The 22,256-nt window shown below is 39.4% G+C and overlaps 2 protein-coding genes across 10 annotated transcripts in view; one reads left to right on the forward strand and one right to left on the reverse strand.

Annotated features, from left to right (window-relative positions):
• Positions 1-10,602, reverse strand: part of elavl4 (ELAV like neuron-specific RNA binding protein 4) — a 78,841-nt gene extending 68,239 nt beyond the window's left edge. Inside the window, exons 1-2 of one of the 8 annotated variants that reach the window (XM_019351388.2) lie at positions 10,465-10,602; positions 6,571-6,713 (exon numbers count right to left, since the gene is read on the reverse strand). Coding sequence is in view for 7 of the 8 variants with exons in the window: in XM_025902954.1 (XP_025758739.1) it covers positions 4,596-4,736; positions 5,423-5,470 (189 nt within the window). In the remaining variant the exon portion in view is untranslated. Of the gene's footprint in view, positions 1-4,595; positions 4,737-5,422; positions 6,198-6,570; positions 6,714-10,464 lie in introns of those variants that run through there. The other 7 variants (XM_025902954.1, XM_025902952.1, XM_025902949.1 and 4 more) reach the window with 7 other exon arrangements.
• The window catches only part of agbl4 (AGBL carboxypeptidase 4), a 331,146-nt gene continuing 319,426 nt past the window's right edge, over positions 10,537-22,256 (forward strand). For both annotated transcript variants that reach the window (XM_025902946.1, XM_025902945.1), the window contains exons 1-2: positions 10,537-10,645; positions 11,461-11,583. In XM_025902946.1, the coding sequence (XP_025758731.1) occupies positions 10,600-10,645; positions 11,461-11,583 (169 nt within the window). In that variant the 5' untranslated portion in view covers positions 10,537-10,599. The remainder of the gene's footprint in view (positions 10,646-11,460; positions 11,584-22,256) is intronic.

Raw genomic sequence — 22,256 nt, forward strand, 5'->3', positions numbered from 1 at the left:
ACACCATAAAAGATGGCTGAGGCCACCACAGAGTCATAGAAGGTCTTCAGGAGTGGGCCCTCCAAGGTTGACATATCCATAGTACATTGACTGTCAGTTTTATAATTAATTCACTAACCCTGAATAATTCAACACACACAGCATAAACTGCTTTTTAAATGGAGAAATATGTTGACCTAAAATTACATTTTAGCCTCTGCCTTGGACTTCACTTCTGAATAGCATCTGAAGAAAGTTTCTATTTTTACATATTCATTGTTTGCAAACGGCAAAACACGAAGAACTCGCCACGTTCGGGAACACAATAGCTCTTTCTCTCCAGTCTTGCCTGTCGCATTATTCTTTCTGTATTTATCCTCTTAAGCCAAATGAAATAACAGCAGCTGGATGTGAAAACATTGTCCAAGAGAGGGAACAAATTTGTTTCTGAAATTAAATGTTTTATATTGCCAGGCAAAAGGGCAGCCCTGGGATTTTTTTTTATATTTTTTTTTTTATATTTTTTTGGAATTAAGTAAGAAAACTGAACAGCAAGAAGTGAGATTATTTCGTTCAGTGTGCTGAACTGCATAAATGTGGCCGCAGACGTGACGTAAAATCCGCACTACAATTTACAAGCCCACTACGGAATTATAATCCCCTACAACGTAAACTGTGATAATTGTGATGACTATGACTAAGTTAATCCATGTATTAAAAGGCTTGTGAGTCAGTGTGGGAATAACAGCAGGTTCTGCTTTACTTCCTGGTGGTGGGCGTGACCTTTTTTGTTTACATTTGAATTAGGGGACTACAGGCTTCGAAGATGTCTGATGAATCTGAGCCCTACTACTGCCGTTACATAAGTGGAGTCACAGGTGACCTTTGGCTGGGCGTGGACACATGACACTGCAGCGGCCTATTGGTGGGGTGCGCTATTGTTTGTGTTTAGTATACAGAGTGGATGAGTATGAAAAACAGGTGACAGTCAATGACGGTATGCAGCACACGTTAGCAGGCTTTCGAATGTGCTATGCTGTACAAAATAAAAAAGACTCCAAGAGAGAAAGAAATACAGTAAGGAAAAAAGCAAACAAGAGAGAGAATACACTTTGTGTGTGTGTGTGTGTGTGTGTGTGTGTGTGTGTGTGTGTGTGTGTGTGTGCATGAGCCTGCAGACACCTGCTCCATTCTGCAGTGATGGCTCCCAGCGGGACACAGGCTCAGCTGCTGATCACTAGGCCCTCCCTGCAGCACTGGTGGCCACTATACGTGCATACACACACACAACAAATCTGAACCCTGCAGGCCCCCCTCGCATTGCCCCTCTCTGTGCTCCCCGTAACTGACACACCACATGTGCTCATATCAAGCGCAAACATGACATGATGCACACACATGCGCACACACATATACGTGTAAGCGTCACAGTCTCTGTTCCTGTGATGTTGCGTGTAAATTCTCCCGCATATTTCCGTCATAATGTGCTTTAGCCCCCCCTTCCCCCTATAGAACCCTATAGCTAAAAAAGCTTTGCTAAAACGAGCACAGCTTCAAACCATACTATTGTGCTACAGTTATAAAGAGAATATTACTGGCCTTCTCACCTTTTTCCTTACACTTTTCATTCTCAGCTGCTTGGCAGATAAATTAATGGTTCAAAATATTATAAACCAGCAGCATTTGCTTTTGTCAGATCTTAATGTTAATTAACTGCCATCGTACTTGTTTCGCGATTATTTCAGTCGATTCTTGATTTTGCACATATCTCCATCTCCGTTTCTCTTCCTGAGAACGTCTTTTTCCCTCTGTGGCGTCGTTCAGTCTGCTGCACCTGTTTGTGCCTCAGTGACAGCAGGGTTGTGGAGCACAAATGAACTAATTTCCTGGATACAGAGAACACTGCAATCAAGTAGAGGGGAAATGCAGTGAGCGGCAGATGGAAGAAGCTAATCATTGTTATGAAATAGAGATGACCTCTAACTATCTGCTGGCTGTTAATATACCGTGGCTACACACGTTTGCCAACAGCTATGGTAGCCCCCTTTCTCTTCTTTGTCCCTCTTTGCTTTTCGTTGCTGCGTTGATGATGAACGGCTTTAGGCAGCTTTTTTTTTTTCAAATGTTGAAACATTAAAGATTGGAGTTGTCAAACAAAGCCTTGTGTCACATAGAGAACAGCAGCTGCCTGCAGTGGGTAATCAGTGGAGCTTTCTACAAATTAACAGCATTCAGCTCTGAAGCACGGTGCACTGCAGGTTTTTAGATGTGGGCTTTTGAAAATTAGATTCCAGTGACAGAAAAATTGAATAATTTACAATTAAGTTTTTCTACACGTTATCCACATTTTACCTCCTTTGCCCAAGGCAGTCAACCAGGTCATTCTAGTGCTGTAAACCGATGTGGTGGGTGTGCTTACTCCGGCGGAAGAATTTGCATTTGAGTTTCATTAATTTTATGCTCCTCTGTCTGCTGCGTGTGTTCTAATAGATTCAGAATTTAATTTTTTGGATGCTCTCTTAAACACGTCGTCCTAGAGCTTAAAACACAAGACGCAAGACTGTGAACATGCGCACACACAGGCGGAAACATTTAGCACAAACACGCACGTGAATGCTCTAAACAAACTGAAGCTAAACAAGATATTTATCCATTTATCAAAGTAGTAATTTACACCAATAGAAGATCAATCCAGTGTCTTAATTTTTATATTGTAACAATATCAAACTGTTGGATTGATTAAATGACAAAAAATTTGCTAAATAATGAATTTGCCTCTTTTTAAAAGGTAAAGCAATGTTTGGCTGCCGCTGCACAATTAAAAAGACAAAACAAATAAAAAAAGCACCAAGGTAGAGGTTGCTGCTTTTGAGGCTCTACACACCAAAGCCACCAGAATCTTCCAGCACATTCATCTAATGTATGCAAATGATCTTGCTGTGCTTAATGAAGGCACCATTAATCACTTTAACGATGGTCTTTTTTAACCAGGGTAATCATGCGCAGGCATACACGTGCACGTTGTCAAACAAATACACAAGTGTATGCGCCTACCTAGACGCTTGATCGCTCACGCACAGACACACACACAGGGACGTGGCTCATCGCGAGAAACACACTGATGGCGAATGTGCAAAATGCCCAAAACGAACCATTTTGCTAGAAAAAAAGCTGTTTGTGATGAGGACCCGACTGTCACTCAGTTAATAATAAAAATGTGTTGAATTAATTTTTTTTTTTTTTAATGCTGTTTGTAAATTTTAATGCAATGTGCAACTAGTCATCTGCTCATCATGCTCCACCCTGCGACCGACTGGTTATTTCTTTAAAATTCCATCTAATAAGATGCTGATGACATTAGTCAAAAAAATGTTTACATGTCAATCCCATTCACATAATAAACTGAAGTAATTAGTTCCGTTGGTTTCAAGAAATAATTAATGGTCTGGCAGCTTTATGCAAAGAGCTGATAACACTGTTGTGAGTCTAAACGGGCAGTGGGAAACACATGCTTTGTGCTGTGTATAATAACTAAGCACTGGACAGATGTCTTTGAACTGGCGCAAGAATTCAAAGCAAAAAGGCAAAGTGGAAAAACAGTTTTGAAGCTCAGCTCCTTGCGGACGCATTTCAATGCTTATCCTCGCCGTGCATTTGCATACACTTGACGGAAACCCCTGGATACAGTCTGCAGCATGACAGTGGGTTATGAAGGCTTCCGGGAGGCTCTGGGGTGTGGATCTGAGCCAGTTTGAAGGGGAGCCGAACCAATGAAGAGCCCACAGCAGATTAGACACCCACAGCTTCATGTCGCTTTAATGTGGCGAGTCAGGGATTTTCTTACAGCTCTTTTGCCTAAACGCTCAGGGTTTTCTCATGCCCCTTTTTCTCTCTCGTTCCCGTTCCCCTGAAGTAATCGTTTCTATGTAAATTGCAGAGTAATGTTGACTCCAGCGCAAAATATCCCCACTATTTACAGTTTCTCTGCCTCCGCTTGCTAACGTGGCTTTCTCAGACGTTAACTGAAATCTAACTGATTTGACCGGTCTTTTAAAATCAGAAACGGACTCCTCGGGGTGTTCAAAAGCATTCGTTGAATGTCGAGGTTGTTGTAAAAAGTCTGGAATTTTAACAGCAGCGCTAATGGCCCTCTTTTAATTTACTACACATCAATTAATTCATCGTCAGGCAGTAAGCAGATAAATGAATATTTTAGATTCCTAACAACATTGACAAAATTCAACAAACAGAAAATATATTATGCTCACAAATGCACAGACACACACACACACACACAAACACCTCAAATTCCCTTGATAACAGTCTGACTGGCAGAGGCTAAAGACAGAGTAGGCGTCCATAATTGAACAAACATAACAATGTAAATATTTACTAATACTATCCATTGGGGATACAGGCAGAATTCCACAATTGATTTGCTCTCTTTCTGCCCTTTTGTTCTTTTCCTCAACACACACACACACACAGTCACACACACAATTATCACACACACTTACTACTACCACTACCATCGTTTCTCCCTGATTCACTTCTTGTTCTTATGCCATTGTTCATTAAAAGGATGGAGATATATATTGGTCTGTCTATCCTCTTACCAGGGGTGACCTGTAGCCCATCTGGGCTGGCGATGACAGGAGATCCCTGGGAAATAGCGGCGAGTGCGTCTCAGGGACGGAGCCCACGCCACTGGCTGCTAGTCCCGAGAGCTGCCCGTACCTCGCCATCATCTTGAGATGCTGCTCACAGAACACACACACTCATACAGAGACACGGGAGGAGAAGGGAGGACAGAGACAGAAACGGGGGGGATAAAAAAGAGAGAGAGAGAATAGGTGTGAGAGAAAGGGAAGGAGAGCAGATAACAGCAGGTAGGAAGGACGATGGTAAAGGACAGAAGAGGGAGTGTGGGGGGTGGGGGACATGAAGAAAGAGGGAGGCAGAGGGGCATTACAGAACCCTTTGCTTTCACACAAATGCACGTGTGAGCATACGCACAGCCATACGCACTCGCGCTAACAGACATACTGTAGGCGCACGTGAAGGCACACAAGCAATTTTAGCCCCAGGTGGACAATTTCACAAGCAAGCCTATGTTTGATGGGTTTAAAGGCTACCTTAGTCTTGTTACAATAGGAGGATATAAAGTCTAGACACTGGCTCGCCATTTATTATTACAAGGTGGGATGAGTGAGGGTGAGAAGCGTTGCGGTCCCCTTTTCTGCACCAAGCATCGTGCTGGGAAATATAATAAACAGCTGCTGTTATCAATCATCCCCTCTGTCTTCTAGCTACGAGCATACAGAAGTGTAAAGACGCGCACACACACACACTGACATACGATAACACACACATGACAGAATGGTTGGCAGCAGACACACACAGGTGAGGTGCGGAGGGAATAAGCAAATCCAAATGTCTTTACCTCATTGCTCAACAAAGCAGCGTTGAGTGTTCGGCTTATTTCGAACATGTTCAGATTCGGTGCTTTTTTTTTTCGCTCTGTCCTTTTATTTTCAGATTTTCTTCAGTTTTTGTTCTTGTTGGTGTTTTTGCTCCCACCTCCTCTTTTTTTTCTACAGTTGGGAGTCAGTTCCAGGAACACAAAAAAGAAAGAAAAAAATCAAATCAATTTAAAAAGAGGGGGATAAAAAAAAATCCTCTTTAATTTTCTGATTCTGGAGTTGTGATATTTCAGTCCTCTAGTTTTTGTCTCTGTCTCCCCTGTCTGCTGATGCACTTCTGCTCGTTGTGGCTGTAGTGGTGGCGTTTGTGCCCAGGGTCTCCGCACACGTCTAAGCAGTCAATATGCTGTCTTTTAAAATCTCCCCAGAGTCAGCACATTAAAACAAGCAGTCAGGCAGTCGGTGGGTCGGTGGGTCGGGCTGGCGGGCTGGCTGGCTCCCTTATCTGTCCCCCGCACACTGGCTCACACAATACGCTCCGATCCTCACACTGCTCACTAACAGATTAGCCTGTCCCAAAACATTGCACTTAGTTTAAACTCCCCTCCCTTTTTTCTCTCTCTCTCTCTTTCTTGCTCTCTCTGTGTATCGCTCCCTCTGGCTCTCTCCTATGCTCTCCCTCTATCTCTCTCACTCCATCTCTCTCTCATCCCCCATTGCTCATGCACTGAGGCAGCTACAGTTCTCCGCGCTACCACAAGGTGGGAAGACTGTTCTAGCAGCAGCAACACCATCGCCGCCACATCCCTTCCTCTCCGTGCCACTCCTATCTTTCCTTTCATATTATCCTCTTCTCTCCTCTTTTTGGGTGTGTCTATAACACACAGATGCAGATTGTAAAGGAACATTTATACTTAGACTGGCTCTCGCTTCCTCGCCAGATCGAACATGCAACCGGCATTAACTAATAGTCTAGGAAGTGCGAAGACTCATATTGTTTGGGTCTAATTATGATGTAGATTACATTTGAAAAAGGGCTATCAAGGCTTTCTGGAAAGAAGGAAGCATTTAGTGCTTTCTTTCATGTGGCTGAAAAATAAAGTAATGGAATGTAGTCAAATCTGCACCTTCTGAGGAGGAACCACAAGGGAGTGGAAATTAAGGGTACCTCTTATTAATATCTACCAGAGATGGAAAAAGTGAGGGTTGAGCAGATGCAAGCCTCAAGGTCAGGCAGTTGTCCTTTTCCTCAGCAGGGTGTGGCACAGAGATGACGAAGCAGCTAGTCACAGACATGGCAGGAGATCCGAACTATGGAAGAGAAAAGCAAAATAAATAAATATTAAGGGGATGTGAGCCAAGAATATGAGTCACTAGATCCTTGAACTCAGTCAACAATACATTAAAAAAACCATACCTGCATCTGATGTGGTAAAAAATGAAATTTGTGCTTATTTCTGAGAAACTAACAGACAAAAAAAAAGTAGCTTATGAGGGTGACGGTTTTAAAGTAAATGGGTTTGTCGTCGTCTGCGCTAATCAAATCTTAGCTTCATCAGTGTGGCAGAGGATTTATTCCCAGTGCTTTAAATGTGCTTTTTTGCTGTCTTGGATCAGAGCAGGGAGAGCGGCCAGTTAATAGCAGCCTATTGACACTGAACCATCTGTTTAGGTGGATGCTGTCCAGCACAGTGGAGAGAGGGAGGAACAGACAGAGAAAGTGTCAGATAAAGGGAGAGGAGTGGGTGATGATGAATGGATGATAGAAGGGGTAATGGTAAGGTGTAAAGCAGTGTGTTAGCAAATTGCTACTTTTAACCTATGTTTATGTCAACAGGGGAGGGAAATATATGTAGAGAGACTCACACTCACATCAAGGATGCGGCACGTAATATTGTTTACATGTTTTAAATTAGCACATTTTCCTTTTCTTTAAAAGAAAATTGCTCGCTGTAGCAAGTTAAGTGATGGTGTCATTAACAGCATTACTATGTTATGGCACTGTTGCGCCATCTTGGCTCCAATTCCACTTATTTTATTTTTTTTCCTTAGAAAAGGACTGCTAGCCGCATCCCTGTTCCGTAAAGCCGCGGTCTCTGGGGACGGCTGGTCCGGCACAGCCCTGGGGGGAGCTGTCAGTTGAATCATTCAGAGTGAGAGCTGATTCCTCAGTCAGCTGCCTCTCAAGCCTTCCTCTCTGACCCAGCCTCACTCCCCTGAGCCCCCTGATTGCTGTCACCATAGTGATTCTCTATGTACTGCCGGCTGGTCTCTACTTCCCTACTAAGCCCCCCGCACCCGGCCTCACACAACTGCCCATCTCCAACTCTGAGCCTCTTGTGCCCTGTGTTTTCATTTTTGCATGACTTGTTTCTTCATCGATGATGGACTATATGTGTGGACGTCCTCAGCTGGCCGGAGTAAAAAGGATTTCCCTGTAGTTGCTGGAATACAAATGTAGAAAAACACAGATTTCCTCCCCTTGAATACACATATGCCGGGATAAAAAAAAAAAAAAACCTCACAGAAATTCTTTGTGTCATTGTTTTTTTTTGTGGCACTAAGCTACAAACACTGACTCATTTGATCAGTTTGCAATTCAGAAGAAAGACTAGCTTTCTGAAAGAATGAAAAAATATATTTTTTGTACATTTTTTCCACTGATTTAAATGATGAGGTGTGTAATCCAGTCACTACCAAGCCACACTAACCATGACAGGACTGTCTACATGTGAAGCACGATCGTATGTTCAGAGGGGTCAAATATATTTTTATAGGTGTGTGAAAATACACTCTCATGAGAGATAATTAAAATTTGAGAGTCCACATGTGTGGAATGTACCTCTCTTTTGTGTTATTCTGCTTTCAGTGATCCACTGAGCAGACACCAGTAGGTAGAAGTAAAGCACACGCATGCAACTCGGGGAGAAAGAAAGATTTCAACTTCTTCAGGCATTTTTTTTAAAGAGGACACACTATTGTAGAATGTAAAGCTTTAAAAGAAGAGGAAAGCCATAAAAAGATTTCATGCACCTTTTCGTTCTCCTGTAATATCGCTAATGTGCATAGGCATTTAAATGATAAAACAAGTTTTATGTCCTGTCCTAACTTCCACTGCAGGATACCATTATTTCACAGGTACTGTTATAATGTCAGATAGGTTTTTGGAATAAAATCTTGTCTTTCACAAACTGATGTGAGTTTCAGCCATGAGATGTAGTTACACCGAGTATCCATAGTGCTTCGACTATAGAAAAGACAAGCCAGGATCTTATGGAACATCCAAACACTCCCATGCAGCCTCTCTATTTGATAAGAGCTGAGAAACAAGGGAACATGTAGCGTGTCTAATTCATTCTTCTCATGCTCCATAATTCAATTTCAATCTCTCTCTTGAAAATGAATGATTGTACCACCATACAGCTCTTTAATTGGCATAGTGTTAAAGGAATGACATGGCATGGCGGACAGCTATTCAATTTTCAATTTTAACAAAATATTACACAGGAGCCCGGTATTCTCTTCCTGTCATCTGAGAAATAATCAGTCCGACCTATCTACTCAGTGGCCTGTTGATGCTCGACATCAAATACAGATCACACATGCACACGGGAAAAAAAAACCCCATTGCCCTCTCTCTGGTCTTATTCATTTAGTCCTGTTACACACAGCTTATAACCTGAAAATTTGCAGCAGCCTGTATGCTCTTGCTCCAGGAGTTGTGCCGCTGCTCATTTGATGTACTTAATCAGGTGCAGCCTTTGTAATGGGAAAGGAATAGGGCCAGGCTTGATTGGCCTTGATGACATCTCTGCTCCAATTGTCTAGAAAATCTCCAGCTTTAATCAATCTGCAGGATAATTCAGAATCTCTGGCTGCTGCTCGCAATGATTGGCTTTTTCTCTGAAAATATCTTCAAAATGAGGTTTATTTCAGGTATGACTGCAATAAAACTGAGGAGTGTGCAGTATACAGATTACTATTTAATTTGCAATGGGAGTCTTGTCTAGTTTACTGATTCCTGTAGAATGTAAATGTCGCCAGTGTACATTGTTGGTGTACTTGTATGGCTTGTGCATGGGGCAACACCACAGGGCTTCGCAGTGGGTGATAAAAACTGCCAAATTCTAACCATCTATCGGCATCCAGCTAGCAAGCATCAGTGATAACAATAAGTACAGCTTAAAGGACACTTTACAAGAATACTCACCACAGTCATAGCCTGTACATCATCCTGAAAACCAGGACAAACTTATCCAGTGCCATTAATCCAACTTAGAACTAGGTTTTTAAAAAAATATTTATTTAGTTATTCTTTTGAATGTATATGTGTGTGTGTGTGTGTGTGTGTGTTAGAAGAAGAATTACAAGATATCAAATCTTGAACCATTTAGTTTTTCCACCATTTTTTAATTACTCTTAGCCTTCATGTTGACTCAGTATATGTATGAAATGCATGTGAAATAAGAAGGAAGGCTTACTCCCGAAGTTTTCCAGGGACTTCGACCTTCTGGGTGACACCAGTTGTGTCTTATTTACACTCCTCTGGCTCCTCTTAAACTTTAGAGCTCAGTTTAAGATATTACTGACCATTTTCAGAGCTCCTCATGGTCAGATGCCTCCCTAGATTAGTGAACTACTTCATCCAAACTTCATACAGTAGGTCAGCTGATTAATACTTGTTGGCTATACCTAGATCCAGGTGCTGGAGACTGTGCTTTTCATGGTGTGGCTTCCAAGTTCCAATGGATTTAAGATCGGTTGACCCTGCTGATAACTTTACAAAGAAGCTTTGGACCCACCTGTGCATGTTTGGTTTTATCCATGTATTTTAGTTTATATTGTAAAACACTTTGCGTATACAGTCCTTCTCAAGAACAAAAGTCACAAACTTCACTTACTTTCTTACTAACTTGAAATTCTGTGAGTGACCTTTTCAGAGTTGCAGTTTTTTGTTTGTCCTGAACCAACCATGCTTTGATAAACCATAGCTTACTTTCAATATTTAATGATTTTTGTAACCACTAAACAAACATAATCAAACACTGGGTTTATTACTTACTCATTGCCCGGGTGAACCGATTTCTTGCGTGTCTTCTGCCCAGCGGCTCACTGATGAAGGTTGCAGCGCCTCTCCCGCTTCCTTTTGCTCCGTTGCCGTGGTAACTCACAGAGAGCGTCGGCTGCTTTGTAGCAGATGGAGAGGAAGATGGAGGAGAACACTGTTAGCGACGTCGACGCTGGTGTGTAAATATGAGCTTTAACCCGGCAACCCGTTCATTGCTATACAAGCAGAGGGAAGCGAGTGATAGCCCGTTATCTCACAATAATATGCGCGCGTGACTGGCTCGCTACGTCTCTTTTTATGGACGCTAACGTTAAGTGTGTTAACCTCCTAGCTAGCAGGTGCAAAAATGTAAACACAGTCCTGTCACCAGCAAGCGTGAGCTAGCTGTGCTGCTGTCGACTTTATTCAACCATATTATGAGCTGCATGTGCGTTTAGATAATTGCTGACATGACAAAGTTAACCGCTGCATAGCCGAGCAGACTGTTTGTTAAATTGTGTTAGCTAGCTTTGTTACTCAGACTGCAGTGAGCTGGTGTGGTGCTAATTAGCTTTCCGTTGTATCTGAAGTTTTCTCTTGGTGATTAAAACCGGTGTTTGTTCGTTATCCTTCTAAATGAAAGCTACCGTAAATGAGCAGCTCTTAACAAATGGTACACGCCACTGTAATGGGGGCGGGGATTAAAAAAATAAAACGCACATTTAAACCAATAATAATATTTGTTGTGGCAGGAGTTTTGTCATGTTTATCATAGTTCACTTACTTTTTTTTTTTTTTTAATTAATTACCACCTCTGGACTCCACAGTTGTGGAAAAAAAAACTCTTCCTGATTATTGTTGTTTGCATATTTGTACAAAACGCAGATTTATTACTTGTTTTAATTTTAAAGATCTAAACTAAATATACTACTATTTTATTAACGAGCAACGGCATAAGAAAGTGGTCACAGTGGTCTGAGTTAAATTCTACATTTTCCACTTGTTCTTTAGGCCGTGAAGCTGGGGGAGAGGATGCCTTGGTGGGCAACGTAAACAAGCTGATCGTGAGCCCACCAGGATACTCAGGAACTCCGCGAAAAGGACATCTGGTTTTTGATGCATGCTTTGAAAGTGGTGAGTAACTGCAAAACACAATATTTAACATTTAGACATAATTACAGGATGCACACTTGGATGGAAAGCAAGACTTTCTTATGCTGGCTGACACTTTTTTAAGCAGATTTGTTTAGCAAAAATGTCAGATAATTGATAATTGTTAGATCAGATGCTGTACTGACAGCTCCCCACATCCTGCAAGGACAGTGACCAAATCACAACAATCCCTTCTTCTCCATGCAACCCAGGTTCATAGTGAAGGGTTTGTATATATGCTGACATTTGAAAAAAATCTGTTGTTAGATAATATCGTACTGTCATAAGACCTGTGTTGAAGCCAAACATTATTGGTTGTCACTGCTGCCCTAGCACACTGACTGCAGTTACCTGTTTGAACATTTGTACATTACTTTTGTTATGTGATCTTAATATTTGTAGTTTAAAACAATTTTAAATCTGACATGCCTGTGTCCGTTGTTAGCTAGCATCTTGTATATTTGCCCTGGCTTTGTATTTCCATGGCTGAATCTAAATTTTTTAAACAATAATAAAAAAATTGATAGACAAAGTGGTAACCTATGACATCTGTTATTTATGTTCCTGGGCTGGAGCGTGGTTGTGGTCAGAACACAGTATTTGCTACCTTTTTAATTGAGCTTGCAAGTTTTAACAAAAAAGTTTGTGTTTGTAACATCGCCTGGATTGTCTCCACTGTGGCTTTGCTCCCTTAGTGTCTCCACGTGTGTGTCAGCGAGAGCATAAACTACACCTGTGATCTCTACATCATCCTGTCTGTTATCTTCCATTTCGTTTGTCTGAAATTGTTTTCTAAAACTTTTTATCCATACATAGGGTCCTCACAGTTCAGAATTTTTTTGTTGTTGTTGTTGTGAAAGTGGATGAGATGCTGGCACTATTGATCCCTGAAATCTTTTCACAGTAAACTGGGCAACAACCCTGTTGCACTCTGTTTTTTTCCCCTGCCTTGTTTTTCCTTATCTAGCAGTTGAGAATCAATTTGATTTGCGTGTTTGACTGCAATCTACTGATGAAGCTGGGATTTCTGCTTGCCCTAGCACTAATTTGGAAGACTCAAAGAAGTTCCAAGATGCAATAATAACTACAGACTCATTTTGTTAGCAGTACTAACTGTTACCTTAATTTTATGGGAGACAGTCACATATTTAGTTTTTACTGAGGCTGCATTAAAGCAGCATATTCAGCACAGCAGTCTCTTTGTTTAAGCAGTCAAACACACCACAGAGCTTTAGACACAAAAGATGCTCCACTTTTAATTTTTTTTTCAGAAGCTGCTGGTGTTTCCCTTTTTATACACAACTACTATGTATGCACATTATATTGCATTTAGCTTTTTATTTCATTTTCTAAACTGAACCCACATATTTGAACAATCTGGTCATTGCTGACAGAGGCATGACCAGAGAGCACAGAATGTAAAAACAGATCTCTGGACACCATCCGCGCCATTAATAGGGACAAGTCCTCATTCTTACACTTTTATATAAAAGTTTCTGGGATTTTAAAATATTTACTTGGCAAAAATAGAAGTTAGCCCAGGAATTTTAAAATAGAGGCCGTTGCGCTGTTACATGCTAGATAACGTGTATAGCTCATGCTTAAATGTGGATATATATGCACGTAGTATGTAGGCTTGTAAAACATATAGTGCTGTTGTTCAAACATTTACTCATTCTCTATATACACAAAAGAATGCAAATGTTTTACAATGCGCATTTTGCAGAATACCTCATTGGCTCTGGTTCAAATTTGATTATTCGTTCAAACCTCTGCCAACACAGGACCGAACCATTTATATATTGCGTTACATCCACAAGAGGGCAAAGTGATACCTGGACAGACATACTTATAAAGGCATTTCAACTTAAGGATCTCTCTTAAAAGAGCTACATTCCAACACATTACAAAACTAAACAAATTAATTTGGTTAAATTCTGTTTAATAGGGATTTGACAACCTATTCAAGCTCTGCTGTGAAAAGCGTGGAGCAACAATGATCTTTTCCCTAGCATGAAATGGAAAGGAACAAACCACCAGGGAGCTGCAGGAAGCTTTTATCAGTATATTATTTTCTCTGTAGCTGAGGTAGTTTGCGAACTCTCTGCTATGATTACCGCAGGAATATTGTTTATTATTTTGGGTCTTAAGTGACTCATGTTGGGCCAAAACGCCATTACATTGCGCATTTTTTTAAGATTCTTGTTTTTTAGACACAAGTTACAACTGCTTAGTTAGCTAACGTACACTAATGTACCTGCTGTTATCATTTACTGTGAATTGCAAATATAAAAAGAAGCTAAAAAAGTTGGTATAACAAAAACCCAACAAATCATAAAAACATAATAGACAAATGTAAAATTTAACTCTGTTTACCTTTAGTTGGTTAACTTATATTGGTTCATTTATGCTCCCGAGTTAGGGAAGTTTAAATCATTTTCATTCTCTTCTTGTGTCAACAGCAGTGTATCTGAAGTCTGAAGCTGGACTTAGGAGCACGCCGAGTAGTTGTTCTGACATTGACTCACACATGGTACAGATATGTGGTATTGTATGTGGATACTAGCAGTCTGTTTGCTTCCCCTCAGCAGTGTCGCATTTGTTGTGGAGGAAATCCAGATAGGTATTTTGTGCAGGTCAGAAGAAAGATAGCCACTTGTAGTGTGATTATTTTCCACAATTAATTTTCATAGTTTGATTAAAAAAAAATCAATTATATAATTGAATTGAGGCTGCTGTACGCATAAAGTAAGATGAAGTTAAATATGCTCCAGAGTCCTTTGTTAATGGCCTTGCTTTCTGCTAGTGGAGTGGCATTAAAATGAAAATGAAGAACTGGATGTTTTCAGCACCGACAAGGTCGGCTGGTTAGACCCACAAGCAGGCAAACACTCAAGCACCAAGTAGGCAGAATAAATCAGGGAACCAGCAGGCTCTCTCTGGGACTGAATCGCTGTGTGGAGATTAGGTTCAGATGGTGCTCAGATTTCATATTTCCACAGATAAGCCCATTTTGGTTTCTGCAGACTCAGATGAGCTTTTACTTCTCCCTGTTTACTTTCTGTTGTCTGACTTTGGTGTCAGTGTCAGTGTTGTTCTCCAGCGTTGATTCTCTGATGCACTTTTTCAACAACCTGGAGGTCAGTGGATTACTAACAATTAAGTTGGGTTAGGCTTATTCACAAGAGGAAAGACAATCTTTTATAGACATAAAGTGGGATAGATAAATCTTATCAGACTCATATGTGAAGGAAAGTACAAATATATAGTATCAGAGTGTTATATTAGGAGAATTTTGCTGCAATATCAGTGTGGTAATTGCCCTTTTTATAAATTTGCCTTTTTTTCCCCCCAGATGACATGGCCAGAGGAGCTCAGACATTGATTAATGGGTGCTGAGCTCCCTCACAGGGATCAGCTAACATATACATGTCTGTGGCTCCGGATTTATCTCCTGAATGATTTATGGAATTGATATTAATCTCTTTCCAGTAAATGCATTACTAAAGTTAGAATATGGAATAAATTGATATTTGCCAGATATTCTCAAATTAATGCCCTGTTGCTGTTTCATTTAAACACTACTGGTTTTAACAGCATTGCTTTAACGTTCCACTTCATAGTTTGTAATTTTGTTTTTTACAGAATTCTTTACATATTTTTCTAAAAGTTATACTCCATCTCAATTCTATGTATTCGTCTGCAATAGCACGTCTTGCTATTCATATGTGCGTTGCCATCATTTACCATAGTATAAATAAATGTGCTGCAAACAAAGTACCACTGTCTTTATAAAGATAATATTACTTCTTAATTCTAAATTCTTAATTAAAATTTAACAAAATAAAAAGCAGAAATTTTGGCATTTTCTTAATTTATGTATGTTTGTTTAACTTGTTCTGAGTTTCCTGAGGTCAAAATTAAACATGAGGTAAGAAATACAAATGTAAATTTCTATAAATTGATCAGAGGAAGGGTTTTCTTTGCCCTTCTCTTATCAGATAAATAATACTAACTCTAATTACCCAGAGTTACCCAAGTTACTTTGTTTTGTAATTTATTTTTATTTTATATTTAATGTATTTTTATAATGCAAGTGGAAACTTGCATTAGGAGAAGTTCTTATTTATAATATTTCTGAACATAAGACTGCACAGATTAACTTTAAAAAACAATCCTTGGATAAAAACTTGAATGTTGTGGTAGAGAAAGTACATGCAGTTAAATTGTGAAAGAGCAAAATTTGTTCCCTCGTCCTTTAATTGTATTAAAGATGTTGAACAGCAGCAAAAGTGTAGGTTCACCTAACCTGAGAATACCTGCCATATTGTGTTTACAGTAAATGTTGTACCTCTGCTCACACTTTATAAGACAGGTTGCATAAGTGAAGAATGTAAAATGAGCTTCTGGTTTCATATATTCAGTCTGATATTTGTGATACGAGTGAGGGAGAGGAAATTGGAGACAAATATGTAAGCTCCTGCCACACATGTTCATTTCTCAAGGCAATTGAATGGGCCTTTTATGACAGTCTGTGTCTGTTTTACTTCTCTCAGACTAGATTGAATAGTCAGTATTTCAAGCAGATGTTTTTATGTGAAAATGATGCATACCTATAGGAAGGATCTTTGCCCGACTCCTGATGCTATCTGCATCCCATGTACATTTCCATGAAGCACAGCTTTTATTTTCTCGTCTTCATATAGCATAGAATAAAATCTAATTGGTTTATTAAAACAGACACTGGTTATGTAAGCTGTTTGCCAAAGGTATAAAACCTAATTTACATTTAGATGAGGCTTAATTCACTTTGTTGTCTGTGCTGTGCTGATCAAGTCAGTGATGGCCTACAGATTTACATACAATGTGTGTCTCAGTCAACAGGCCCTTTGACACAGAGTCATTATAAACCATTAAATGCCTTTTACTGTACTATGCCTAAAAAATGAGCATGACAGTTCTCTCTGTGTTTGGTACAGTACAACTTGAACACTGTGGCTATTTTCATTCTCACTGGTTTTGTTGAACATTTTGGATTGTATAATTTGCCCAGTGTTATTAACACCAATGTAAACACGGAGTTTTACTTACTGAGATCCTTTTTTTTAATGTAGTACAGTAGGAAATAGAAGATTTTGCTAATCTGTAAACATTTAAGCTCTGCCCTATTGTTGTGTATTGTGTCAAATGGCAGAGATTCGTGAAAGTGATAAAAGAAGTCTAATTGTTTTTAGAGTGAAATCCAAATGACATTCTTATCTTGTCTTGTCACACGCTCCAACTGTTGACATTTTTAGCTAAGTCCCAAATTCTTTTGTGAATGCATCCTCACAATGTCGCTGACTAAAGTGCCATCTGTCTGTACAAAGAACGACACTGACAGCGCAGGCCTATTGTTTTACTGCACCTCTGGACCATGCACCAGATATAATTAAGCACTCATTGATTAGACAGACCGCTCTCTGCTGACAATGACTTGCATGGTCAAAGAAATTCCCCAGCGGTGACAAGTGTTTAATGGGGTCTATTGATAAAGACAACTCATAGACTTTACAGTCAATTCACTCAATACAATCCAACTTATATTGCAGACTGGAGAACAGATATTGTCGAACTGCTATGTCCATATCGTACTACAACCAAAATAGTCAAGGCTGTCAGATACTGTTTGAAGTCATAGTGTTTCCTGAGCCTGGATAATTGACCTGATTTGTAAATCATGTAACAGCTTGTTAGACTATGAAAGTAAAAAATTACACACTGTTTCATGGTAATAAGTAATCATTTTCTCTATGACTTTATCGGTGTCTCACCTCGTTGCGAAGGGATTTCGGCCCACCCTTTGCTACAATGTTCAGTTTTTTTTAAGTTTGCAGGCACAGCTCTCTTAATGTCCCACCAAAGCATTTAAACTGGACTGAGGTCTGAACTTTGACATCACCACTGAATCACCACCTGGATTCTTTTCTTTTTCAGCCATTGTTGTAGATTTGCTGAAGTGCTTGGAATCTTTGGCTGTGTCCAAATTCAGGTGCTGTATCCTTCGAGGGACCTGGCCTACCCGGTCTACGTAGGTCTTGTTGGATGACCCGCTGGTGGCCGGGCTTTAGCTGTTGAACAAATTTCTCTGGTGGCACGACAGTGCTAATAGCTGGTATGAGGTGTTTGTGCCTATATGTGTGGTTGTGCATTATGACCAAACGTCTCCATTTTTGTCTCATCTGTTCAGAATCCTTGTGGTTTGTTCAGGTGCAACTCGGTGTTTTTGTTTTGTTTTTCTTTGTTAGAGAGAAGAGGTTTTCTTTTGGCAGTCCTTCCATACAAGACATACTTGTTCAGTCTTCTTTTTATTGTGCTGTCATGAACCTTAACATGCTAACTGATGGCTGTAGGGTCTGAGATGTAGTTCTTGAGTTTTTTTTATTGCAGTTTCCCTGAGCATTGCATGGTCTGACCTTGGACTGACTTTGATGGGATGTGTTCTCTTAGGGAGATTGTGTTGTTGTGTTAAGACACACCTGAATGCACCAGACAAAACAAAAATGTCCAAAACTTCTACTTTTACAGAGGTGATCACACTTGCTGATGATCCGTTAAAGTGCATTTGATTAGTTGCGCCTGGGTGCTACTTACCCTCTTAATTCATGTGAAAGCAGTAAGCGTGTCCTTAGTTTTTTACACGATTGCATAGAGTCCTGGAAAAAAAACAACAACTCTTTTTCACATGACTGTGTATTAACTTCCAGTTAGATAAATAATGAATATCTTATCGAACGCTTGTGCACCACTTTGTACAGAAAAGCTACAGATAGATATTCATTACTACATGGACGTTCATATCATCCAGCATCTTTAAAAAAGAAGTGTTCCTGTGCCTCAGGTCTACTGCATATGTTGCTTATGTAGCTCTAATAGTGACTTTTGAAGACTAAATAGCAGATTTAGAACAAAGATTTTTAAAATATGAGTTAGAAATATGAGTGTTCAAAACAAGCTTCTGATCATTAAAACCCAATTAAAATACTGAATTCTACTCGTAATACTTCGGATATACGTATTATATCCTAATACTTGAATTAAAACAAAGCAATTCAATGTGCCATTCAATATTCACTTTTGACTAAAGATATGGCCACCATTATTAACAGATACTGGCGCGTTTTTACCTCGGGAACTATAAATGCAATGATGGTCAGCAATGTCATTTTACTCGTAAAACAAAGATTTTATATCATCCGGATACGAGCAAGACTTTTCCAATTAAAGGGATAATTTAATGTAAAACCAGTAATGTGATAAAAATGCTTAAATGTCCCTGTGGGTTGGCATATATCGGTAAAACATCCAGACCTCTGAAAAATATTATTTCAGAACATAGATGTGTTATTGGAAATCGTGATCAGAAAAGTCCGGTTTCCCACCACTTTAAGCGTATGAATCACAATGTGTCTTGTCTTAGTTATATTGGCATTGAGCATGTACAGCTTGCAAAAAGAGAAGCGGGCATTAATACTTAACTTTTACAGCGTGAACTTTATTGGATTTTCACTCTAGAGACTTTAGCCCCAAAAAGTCTTAACGAAGAAATGGACTTTGTCCTTTTTTATGACTCCTTGTATTTCAGTGTTATATTATATGTTCAGTTTTTCAGTGTATTTCTTATGGATTCATGTGTTTTCAGTCGAGGGTCATATTGTATTTACTGCATCTAATAATGCAAGCGCCCCTTTAGACTTGATGACTGGAATACCGGACGGCAGTGTAGTATCTTAGAAAGAGCTTTGATATTGTATTTTGTGTATATATTTCTTAATAATAATGTTTTACACGACAGACACTATATAAGACGATATAGCAAATTTTTTATTTGTCTGATCAACTGCATTAATTTACATTGTTAGATATTACTTGTTTGGAACTTCAGCATGTTACGGATTATGTTTTGTTTTTTGTTTATTTTATTTTAATTTTTTGTGGAGACATATTTTTATGTTTCTGTTGCAAATTGTTTGTCCTATAAAAGATCTGGTTCCTGATTGGATGTTATCACTGTTGGTTGTGGTCATGTGACCGTTCACAGGGGATTTAAGATGGTCCTGCCTTGTGTTTCAACGTCTGATGAAGAGCAGGTAGGGATGGGAATTGATAAGATTTGGATTCCTTATCGATTCTCATCGGCTCCACTTTGAGAGTCGCCGCCATCTCTAAGCTGCATTCTTGCAAATTGATTACATGCTGCGTCATCGAATGTTTGTGCACATTGGAGATATTTCCCCTCTTTGGTGTGATCAGTGTTGGGTCATTACTCAAAAAAAGTAAAGTAAAAAAGGTGTTACATATATTACACAGAACACTTTTCTTAAAAGTAATACAGTACATTACAAGACATTTGTTATACTACTCGTATACTTATGTTGTACTATGCGTTACTTTCACGTTACTCTGTAAAATGATCTGAAACACACTGTTTCATAATAACCGATTAGCAATTTAGCATTTAGAGTGGTGCAGTGTGCGGATCGTTAATTACCGACACAGATTCTTAATAATAATTATCTTGTTAATTCTACTTAGGTGTAAAACAATATTAGTAGTTGTTAGAATTAGTTTTGACACCATATCAGTTTCAAGGTAAACATGATAAGCATTAATGTTTACCATGAAACATTGAGCAGAGGTGATGAGTAAGTAATAGCAATAGCAATAATCTTCAACAGTTTTGAAGTCTGTTACTCTGAGCAATACAAAATGTGGTATTTATATTTTCCAGGAGAGCTCACGCCAAATTTATATTTAGGGTGTTGCTATTCTTCTGGGCATACATTAGGTTAATTTGGCTCTGGTGCAGTGATGGATAGTAAGTCATTTTCCCTTATTTTCCAATGCAGAGCAGGTTGGATTGATACACTGACAAGAAAAAGTCTAGTCTGAGGTGAAATTATATTTTGTTATTTTTTTACACATTCATTAGCTGTTACTCATTATCGGTAAATATTTGCCACTGCCCAGATGATCATTACAGTATAAATTAAGGTTTCCAACCCTGACGTTATTGCTTTGATGATATATCTACAACCTCTTCACGGATTTACTCTAGATTATAAATAACCCATTATTAATAATTGATAAACAAAGACTTTCTCTTATTTGTTTTAAATTAGAAAACAATAGTAAATAAATAAATGTCTGTAAGGAGATCGGTAGTAAGGATAACATGGAAAAAACAGTCCCTTTAGTCACTGCTTATGTAGGTTTGCTTATCTCATTTTGCTTCAAGTGTATTTTTCTTTTCTTCCAGTAGTGTGTTTAATTTGTCTGGCCTTATCTTCTCCCTGAAACTGTCATGTCGCAGTTGCAGCGACCCTCTGAAAAATGATTGATTAGAGTCACGACTAAAGCAAAATTCAGAAGACAGAGATCAAAAAGAGATGGTCAGAAAAAGCATGAGAAATAAGGTACTACAGAAGGAAAGAAAAATATGAACACTTGGGGGCCGGGTGGCTGGGGGTCTGTAGCCAGTCAAGGGGGGAATGCAGTCAAGCTTGTCAGAAGATATTTATATACTCCAGAGTGCCCCATGAATCAGGATAGTTGAGTTTCCATTGATTAAAGAAGAGGGAAACGTTTTTACAATCAAGCCAGATGCTCAGAACGAGTGGTTTGGAGAGGCCTGAGTTTGCTGCAGTATGCAGCTCTCTCCTTCACCTCTTCTGCCTCTCTGATGAAACAATCCAGAGGGAGAAGAAGCCCAGGGGGGAACAAAAATATATCATTTTTGTTAATGCCTTTTTACTTGTAATCAGCATGAGCATAATTCAGAATTTGTTTGACACTTAACTCCCCACACATGTGCATTGTGCTGTCATATGGCCTTTTAATGGCTATAGTTTTTTACTCTTCTATAGCTCGCCGACCTTAGAACGCTCTCTCTTATGGGCTTTCCAAAAGAAGATCTATTTGTCTGAGTAGGAGGGAGCACTCCTGACATCTGATGTATTGAGAGGCACTCCCAGTCTCTCTGTCTCTCTTACATGTCCTTGGCAGCGGAGAAGCTTCACTGCTCAAATCACTAAATGGCCTCTCCAGTTTTCCCTTTTAGCAGTTCTCTCTCCTCTCTCTTTCTTTTAAGTCAGGCGCAGAGTATGGAGATAAATTTGAGTTGTCTTGGGACTGTTGGCAAGACCATTGCTTTTGATTTATGCTATTTATTGGCCATTTGTATCCCTAAGAAATTACACTTTATTGTTACTTCTTGTTTTATTGTCATATTCGGAGGTTTTTTTCAGGTATATATAATACCTTTTATTTCTCTTTTTGAAAAACTCCATGCAATATGAATTGGGGTTCGTTTACATTGGCTTGACCCTGTGTTAAGTGTCCAGGATGTATCAAATAATACACTTTCTTCATTTGGTACACCTGTTCAGCTGCTAGTTAATTCAAATGACTAATCAGACAGTCACGTTGCAGCAAGCCGATACATTTGGACATGTAGACACGGTCAAGAGGACCTGCTGAAGTTCAAACCAATTTCTTCCTCATCAGAATGAGGAAGAATGTAAAATGACTTTGAATGTATTTCTTTGTATTTCAGAAACTACTGGGATTTTCCCACACAACCATTTCTAGGGTTTACAGAGAATTATCAGAAAAAG

The sequence above is a fragment of the Oreochromis niloticus genome, linkage group LG23 (genome assembly GCF_001858045.2).
Source record: "Oreochromis niloticus isolate F11D_XX linkage group LG23, O_niloticus_UMD_NMBU, whole genome shotgun sequence".
Taxonomy (NCBI): domain Eukaryota; kingdom Metazoa; phylum Chordata; class Actinopteri; order Cichliformes; family Cichlidae; genus Oreochromis; species Oreochromis niloticus.